The sequence below is a fragment of the Sander lucioperca genome, chromosome 6, assembly GCF_008315115.2.
Source record: "Sander lucioperca isolate FBNREF2018 chromosome 6, SLUC_FBN_1.2, whole genome shotgun sequence".
NCBI lineage: Eukaryota > Metazoa > Chordata > Actinopteri > Perciformes > Percidae > Sander > Sander lucioperca.
Genome location: NC_050178.1, coordinates 18,322,891 through 18,332,068, shown reverse-complemented (window position 1 = coordinate 18,332,068; position 9,178 = coordinate 18,322,891). Strand labels below are relative to the sequence as shown.

At 39.3% G+C, this 9,178-nt stretch overlaps 1 protein-coding gene across 1 annotated transcript; it reads right to left on the bottom strand.

Moving 5' to 3' along the window:
* Positions 1 to 413: 413 nt before the first annotated feature.
* golt1a (golgi transport 1A) lies at positions 414 to 5,595 on the bottom strand. Its single transcript, XM_031277307.1, has 5 exons — positions 5,466 to 5,595; positions 4,155 to 4,246; positions 1,223 to 1,401; positions 569 to 632; positions 414 to 446 (listed from the first exon to the last, which is right to left on the bottom strand). Exons 1-5 carry the CDS (start codon positions 5,488 to 5,490, stop codon positions 417 to 419), a joined length of 390 nt encoding a protein of 129 aa, XP_031133167.1. The 5' UTR covers positions 5,491 to 5,595; the 3' UTR covers positions 414 to 416.
* Between the last annotated feature and the right edge of the window lie 3,583 nt (positions 5,596 to 9,178).

Sequence of the window (9,178 nt, the reverse complement as noted above, 5' to 3'; positions counted from 1 at the left end):
TCAGACAGAGTTACAACACGCACGGAGATGAGAAGGGTATGTATGGACTTATCTAACTCTGGGAGTTACTGTGAATAAGCTAAAGTCCCAATAAGTCGCCGTGTTCTTTTAAGCAGCTTATTTGACTGCTTGGTTATTCATTGTAACCTTACACGGTACAAAATACAGCACATTGTAAAAAATACATTCTGCCGACATCTCTCAGTACAGCATGGGTCCGGGTCCCAGCTTTCAAATAATATACGTGTCAGTAAGTAAATTTCTTGGTATTTTTGGGTCTGGGCACAAATGTTTGGACCCGTCTAAACAACATTTCAGTTATGGAGCAGTTACTCATCAGTTCTCCCCCTCTGCCCACCCAGAATCAGTCAAAGGGCATCCAGAACTCTTTTCCCTGCTGCAACGTGTTCTTCTGCTCAGACCATGGAGGAGCTGCTGGGGAAAAACTAACAGAAAAAGAAGAGATTTCATTCAAGTCATTACAATCAGCAATCAATATCTCTGAGGTATTTAAACAAAATATTAGACTATTGAGTGTTAATCTACAGAGCCAAGAACAAAAACATACTGCACTGAGGAAAGGGATATTCACAGCTGACAGCATAAATCCCAAGGCCATGGGGAAGAAAGACCTACAGAGGGAAAGAAAAGAGACTGATGGGAAAGCATTCTTTGCAACATAGCCTACTTTCTGACATTTCAACTTTTGGAGCCCAAATGAGCTTTTGTGCCACCTAAAAATTCCCCTCTGATGAAAACAAAGATGATGAAATATTTTATATTATGTATAAATAAGTCCAACATATTGTTAATTAAAGATTAAACACGGTCACGGTTATTTTACATTTAAGTCATTTAAAAAGGAGTAGTAAAATGAAAAGTAAAATGACAATTTTGTAAGCCAATTACAAATAACTACTATGCATATCCGGTGAAAACATCAAATCAGATGTTAAGCTTGACGGTGGTATGTGGGACTATGTGTGTTGTCACTTTTACAAATTTAGCGGTAGCTGGCGATTGAGAACTATAGCTTGCATGTGTCCCTCAGAGCTAGGTCATTTCGTTGCTCTGATTGGTTGTAGGTCTATTTAATTGTGTCGAGGCATTTTGGTCTGCATCATTAATGCCCCTTGGAAATGGAAAATGAACTGAAAGGTTCCAGACTAATATGCCTTTGCAAATTAGTTTGGCTATGCCAGGCTACCCTAACTGGACTTACCTGAATAGAAGCACAAAGCCATAACTCTCTACCAGCATTCCAATGATTGGCCAACGGCACAGCACCAGAGACACACCTCCCAGGAAAAACAAAGAACCCCGAAACTTTTGTCTTTGGAAGAAGAAGTGGGCTGTCCTTTTGAAGCCGATAATGAATGTCAAACCAGTCAGAAACAGAATCTATACAAAGGCAATCAAACAAACAAAAATCAGAGGAAATATTTAACATATTCTCATACTATGAATAATATTTTATTTTGCTATTTGTCTACTTTCTCCAAACCTATATTTGAACTAGAGTTTAGATTCTCTGCCCGAGCCCGAGCCCGAACTTGACCCGACCAGACCCGCGGGGCCTAATTGGGTGGGGAGAAAGCTATGCCTCTCCAAGCTTCTCCCGTAGCTCTGGGTATATGTCCTGCACTGACTTGAGTGTGAGGTAAACTGTGCTAAATTGTGTCTCCCCCATCTGTAGCACAGTCTTCGATAATTGCGCAACCAGGCCAGATTGTTTAGATATCTCACGAGTCCTTCAGCAGCAGATATGGTCTCTCCTATATCCGGCGTGTTGTCGGCCAGTGCGTCAGCAGGCAAAATGTGGCAAAGGACAGTATTAATTAGGTAATCGAGACAAGAAAGTCTCCTATATGGTTCCAGGGCTTTGATTATGTTGCTGCCTTGATCTGTTACCCACACTATTCGGCTGAGGGAGCTAGGGTCAAGTTTTTTTTTTAACGTTTCTTCATTCGGATCCATTTGCGATCCATTCCATTCTGAATAAACAAACAACACAGTTTACATGCTTCGTCCTTGTTGCATTATTCAATACGATAATTCTAAAGAGATTTCTGTAGTTCAAACAACTCAGAATTGTAGTTGAGAACGTCAGTTATAACAGCCCACATATTAAAAAATTGTCGGGTTTAAATCGGGCTCGGGCTCATAATTACAGTTAATGTGTCGGGCCAGGCCGGGCTTGGACACAACGTGCACGGGCTCGGGTAGGGTCGGGCTTTAATTTGTACTGAATTCTTCATTAAGGCCTTGAGTGCCTAATCGTACAAAACTCTCACTGCATTTAGTTTGTTGTCCGGCAGCTGTTGCTGTTGTATTCACGATTAACTGTTAACTTTTTTGCTGAACTGTAGGAAGATGTCTCTGAGATAACATGTCATTCATGTGTCTTTGAATGTATAAAATACCTTCTGTCTTTAAGGGAATAACCATTGAGACATTTGTTCCTTTGTTTTCTACTGTATGTACTGACTATACAGTATGACTTAGAATAAATACTATCGGCAGCGACGGTACTATATTAACCGCTGAATATTGTATTTTCGAGTTATTGGTCCCCCTAATCATTTGTTCTGTCCATACTGGCGGCGAGGAGACCCTCTCCTATTGCTATTCCAATGTCATGGTGATGGTGGACCAAAGCTAATATGAGGTTTCAGCAGACAGTTAGTCAAATTAAGTGGGTCTTATCTGAAGTTACATTTATATAGTTATTATACAATTTGTTACTGTGCCGCCACTCTGGCTTAACAAGGAAACACAAAGAGGGAGTTTCAAATCAATACACAGATACCCACTTGATTTGACAAATACCCCTTTCAGACAGCGGACGGCAGGTGTTACGCGAGTCTACTCAATGCACATTCGACCCATGTTGGGTGCAGTCATATGAGACAGCTGACACTCTGCTTCTCGCTGTCAGCAGAGACTCAATCCTGCAGTGTTGTTGTCGAAAATCATGGATGTATAAGTTGAAAATACAGAAAATACTTTGGAGAAAGAACTACAATGGCGAGAAAATGTATTTCCCTGGAGCGATGACAAGGTGGAACTGTAACGTACTGTAAAGGTATGAAAGCCTACCTAACCGATAAGACTGACTGACGTGCGTCATGGTTTCCAATGGTCTCCGTTTGTGTCCGTCCAGACTACAAAGACACCCCGGAGTTTTCAAACCAAAACGGGGGCATCAGTATTCCAAACTTCTCCATTTTAGGGGCTCGGAAATGCTTAAGTAGTGTAGACGCCAGGCGCAAATGGAGCAAAATATATTAGTTTAGATACCAAAACGTAATAGTGTAGATGTAGTCTGGGCCACACCTCCTACCTGAGCAGTGCGTGTGCGCTGCAGACCTCTTGCTTTTCATTTTGGTGCCCATGTTTACAGGTTAGAGCAGCCACACTGCATGCGTGAGGGCACCAGTGCATCCTGCCGATTTTCACTATGTGAAAACGATCCGTTCATGGTCATATTGACATCATACCAGCAACATTACACAACTGACACTTTTCATTATAGTTTCAATGTCACACACAATGGTACGTGTTTACATAGGTGTTTTTTGACGGCAGGGATCACCCCGGCTCCCAGCATTGGACGCTTATGGACTTGCCACTAGCAGTTATCAATTTATCTTTAATGACCACTGACGAGCAAAGAAAACAGGCTACACCCTCCTACAACCACGATGGCCACACCTGATTAGACGAACGCTTCACTCAAAATGCAAAACAGACCAACATGGCGGCTTGTTTGGAAACCCTTATTTTACGAAAATAGTTCAACTAAATGTGTTTCTGAAAACATTTTATGTGGGTACAGATTGACAACGGTCAGTTTAAAAGATTTTGGTGAGTTTTTGATAGTGGGCGTTGATTTGCATAAAGTAGCCTGGACCTCAACTTTATGCAAATGAGGAGCGGGCAACTCAAAGCACCGCTTCTCAAAAGTCATTGCAACCCTAGCAGAATGTATTGCCCGGCTGCTGCATAGACAATGAATGGGAAGCATGGAAATGACACATACCAACACATGTAAGCCAAAGGTTGTAAACTGGTGGTCTTTGAATGTTAATATGAGCCAGTGATGATGTGATGTTGGCACTGAGCAGATGTGTGTGACATGAAAGATTACTCACATTCCCGAAGCCCAGCAACACAGAGTCAAAATACAGCAGCACACCAAAGAGAAGGAAAAATCCACCGAATCCCATCAGACCAATACCAATCTCTGAAAAGAAAAACATACACAAGGGACATAAAGAAAAATGAAAGCAAGACTGTGGTCAGCTCATTTGCACACTTCAATTATTTGCAGGTATTTCATGTGGGGAATATTTTATTAGACATATTATGAAGTCAGTTCTCAATTAAATAAAAGGTTACTTTGAGCCATACAGGTTAATAACGTGTTACTTAATATACAAAAGTCTCTCCATGATTTCAGAGGGCTGTAGAGCTGTTCTAACCTGCAGCCCAGTACAAGATGTCACATACACAGTAGAATGTAGATTAATCTAGAACTGTGATATAGGATAAGGCTGACATAACAATATTTTTCTTATTGCCAACAAATTTCATAAAAAGACCAAAACCAACAAAATGTTAGTCCGTCTCTTGTTTCTGAGTTCCGTAACCTCTCTGCGTTGGCGTGAATCTTAAAAAATGGCTCTTACATACATATTTTCATAAAAAAAAAGAAAGTTCAGTATTTGTTTTAGTTTTTGGACAAGTGAGTGAAAAAAAGAGAAAGAAATTACAAATGAAGTTGTTCTAAATATATAAACTTGCTATTATAACCTTTTTAAGTCTTCACTATAGAATGGTTTTTAGGACTCTAGGGAAAACACAAGCTTTCTTCTTGCATGTTTCATTATATTGAAACGCAATGAATGATGGGTAGTCTGAAACATGGTGTTGCTTGCATTAAGCTGTGATGACTGATTAGATGCAGCTCTGACACGTCATCTGGGGGCCTGCTATTAGCTGATTCAGTGCTTGTAGGTCGACATCTGTCCTTATTTTACAACACATAGGAGTTACTGCAGTCAGGAATCTAGAGTCACACTAAAAGTCACTTTTAGCTTCTTTATACAAAGGTCCCTTAGTCACATGTTTTACTATGATTTTTTGGACACATCAGGCAAAGATCAGCTCCAATCTCAGACCATTTCTTAGAAGTTTTAAACATACCAGCAGTGCTCATTCATTCAACAGTTCCTCGAAGAGATTCTGTGACGCTCACAGATAAGAACCTAACTTGATTAAACTTAAAGTGGATTTACCTCAGTGATAAACTTGTCAAGTACTATACTCTCTTATTATCCTAAAATGCAATGCTTCCACAAACACATCTTTGTATTCTGAAATCAGACCAATGCTCTGTGCACCTCAGAGGTTAACAGCTTCACACTGACACTTTAGAAGAGAGAAACTGTGGAAGGACTTACTCTGGAATTCTGTGACAGCCACCATGGTAATCACTGGTGTCTCCTCTCCCCTTCTACTCAGTGGCTTTGTTTCTCCGTGACTTTCAGGAACAAATGAGTCCGCTCCTTTTCTCAACAGTGACCTTTGTGCGTTGATGTTGTCAGCGTGTGAGGTGAACATTAACCGGAGCAGGCGCACACCGAGCCCCAGTGATGAACACCGGGGATTCTCAGGTAAAAGGTCAACTACCTAAGTGATGTCATCAGCCAAATATACTGTAGACATTGAATGGATTTATACCTTATCTTGTGTTTGGACTACTGAATACCTAAGAAGCGTCTTTAAAAGTTCAGACTGCTGGGTTTACATACTTTAGTCCATTATTTTCCATACTTTGCAAACGTTAACGTTCATTCATAGTCAACCACTTAGCATTAATAGACTGTAAAAATAATGGACGAAGCTTCTAGGTCTGAAAAGTGCCTTAAAACTGCATTCTATCTAATTTCCAGCAGGGGGCGACTCCACTGGCACTTGTCCATGTTTTTATGTTAAACTTTGTCCCTCTCACTGTGTGTTTTACACTTCATTAATGTTAGTTGGAAGACTTTGGTCGCCTAAAAGTGTTAATTGGTAATTTAAGGTAGAGTTTGCTGATTTTCTGTTCTGCCGTACATGAAAATCAATGGCGGAGGTACCCGGAGGTCTGCCTTTACTTCAATTCAATTCGATTCAATTCAATTCAATTTTATTTATAGTATCAAATCATAACAAGAGTTATCTCAAGACACTTTACAGAGAGAGTAGGTCTTGACCACACTCTATAATTTACAAAGACCCAACAATTCCAGTAATTCCCCCAACATTTAGCAAATATCCGCTGGATGACCCGCTTCAGAATGGTTGAAAATCAGCAACTTTCAGCCTTAGCGTTTAGCTTAGCACAGCACCATGAAACCATAAACAACACTGGCTTGGCTGCGTCATCCTCCCCAGCTCCACTCTTCTTACATCCTGTTGCAAAAAAAACAAGATTGGCGACGCTCGTATCACCAAACTCCAGGATTCAAAACAGCAATCCACAAACAATGGGTGACATCATATAGATATCATATATCTATAGATACAACCTAGGCTAAAGAGAAGTCTGGGAAGTTCTTGTAGCAGTCAGCTAACATAACTGTGTGTATGTGTGCCCAATATGACTTCTTGTGAATTTTGACCACATAATTGTTTATTATGGCCAGCAATTGAGTTGCAGTGTGTTTCTAGTAAACCTAGCTAACACTCATTTCTTTCATGTATGAACCAGAATGCTTAGATTTAATTTAACCATAGTCTATATCCTTCGCGTTCCACTTCCAGGATTGCTCCAGTGCTGCAGGAAATTCACCTGGATGCATGTGGTTTCCGTTTCCTTCCGCTTTCTTTGTGTTGGAATTTTAAATTTGGTGGATTTATGAGGACTATGGTTAGCTGCTCCTCAGATCTCTGCAGGGTAAATCCAGACAGCTAGCTAGACTATCTGTCCAAGTTTTCTCTTGCACGATTATTTTGCAGCGGCTCTGTGCTCTGATTCTGATTGGTTTAAAGAAATGCCATTAAACCAGAGCACGTTTTCCTCCCATCCCCGAATGCTATGTGGAGTAGCCAGACTCTCCTTCACTGCACTTTGGAGGAGGGTCTGGCAAAGTGAGACTAATTTAACCACAACCAGAATACTTAGATATAATTAAGTTGATGATTTAAGACTGATAGTATTATGCTATTCATTTATAAATGAAACTATGTTATTGAAGAAGTTTTTTTTTTTGGAATTAACTCTCTCTGCCCTGCTCTCCGATGGAGTCCCTGTCCTTAAACGAGCTAACATTATCAAGCCAGCATCCCAGAGATACTATCTTTATCACAATATTACTTAGATAAGCATGATGATTGACTCGAAGTGGCAGATTACAACAAAGAATACATTATAACAGTCAAACATTATCTCCCAGAAGAGGATTTTGCGTTGACAAGATGCTCTGGAGTGTTAAAACCCAACGGTTCACTAAAACTGTTTCATACCGTGTTTGAACTGATGTAGTGTAGGTTGTGTTTTAATCACATGCTACACAAGAACATCTTCAGAAACTAAAACAATTTAGGTGTCTAATGAAGCCTCATCCATGCATTCTGGCCTTACAGTTCTTCTGTTATAAGCTTTTCAATTTGGGTATACTGGCAAATAGGCAAAAAGAAAAGAAAAAAGGCTGAGATCTAGGAACACAATGACATAACTCAAAAAAAGTCCAATGGGTCATAAAATACAGTATGTGAGCAGTCAGACAAAAGTCAATGCTAGTATTGACATGATACAAATGTTTTGTATGTCTTAATTTTATTTCTGTATGATGAGTACATTCCAAATGATGGTGATCCATGTCCTGGTCTAAGTCTTGCTGTGAAAGAATCCAGTCTGTCTTAGTTTTTTTGCACTTTATTCATTCAGACATACAGTTTGATATAACGACTGTAGAATATCATCAGGGGGCCTATTGGTAATGGGCCGCTGGACAGTAAACCTCAGTAGTCTTCTTGGCAGTGAACTTCATCATCAACAAGTGGAGTAAAATTAGAGAGAGCAGTAAACAGATCATCATTCCAGGCAGCGAGACATGTTTTATCATACAAAATACTGGGATGAATTCAGAAGCATCTAAAGAAACACATTATTTGTATACATTCACTTTATTGCAAGGTTTTCTGAAAGCAAGCAGATTATTTGTCTATTTTTTTGAATAATTTGCATAGTTCAAGCAGTTTGTCTATCCCCCCCCCCCAAAATAGCAATGGTTACATGTGATAGTAGGATATACTGTAACTGAAATCCAAAATATTATGTACACTGACCAATGTATATAATGTATATATTATTTATTTTCATCATCCACAAATGCTACATCTAGTATCAAATATTGGACACCACCTGTCATTGGCTGTCATTTCTCAAGACATCGGATTCCAATTATAGTCCAAAAATATCTATGTTGTGCTCCCTTAAACAATCCTCAAGAGCAATGAAATAAAAAAGTACTTTTTGTATGTGAAAAATGCAAAACAGAAATGAGTGTACAAATTTAACCTGTCAACTTGTCATTGAATATCCATGCATCTAAAAATATACCCACTGCCTCTTTTGAACGTATTCCCTTTCTAAAAAAACAATTAAAACGAGAAAAAAATAGACGTATTCTCTTAAATCCTTGTTTTTGCGTAGTGAGAGCCGTTAACTGCTTTCGATTTTCTTAATTTTCTGTGCCATATTGTCTCTGAGAATGGACATACAATAGCTTTCTACAAAGGCAGGTCACTTGAAGATTGAAGTGTGTATGGGCAAAAAAGCATAAATAACACACATTACAAAGGGAAAGTGTGTGTGTGTGTGTGTGTGTGTGTGTGTGTGTGTGTGTGTGTGTGTGTGTGTCGTCAAGGCGTTCACATCTGGAGGAAGTATCAAATGAAGAGGCATGGCCAAATCTAGAAAGTAATAACATTTGAAGATAACAGTTTTGAGAAAGTGTTTTGGACCTTCCTGTTCTAAAATATCAGAAATATTCAAATAAAAAGTACTATATTAAATAGAAATTAACTCCAATGAATGAATACATAACATATCATAAATACAGCCCTGTCTCCTAAAAATGATGTTCCCATATATTCTCAATTGCATTTGAGGGAAATGTATTTTGTC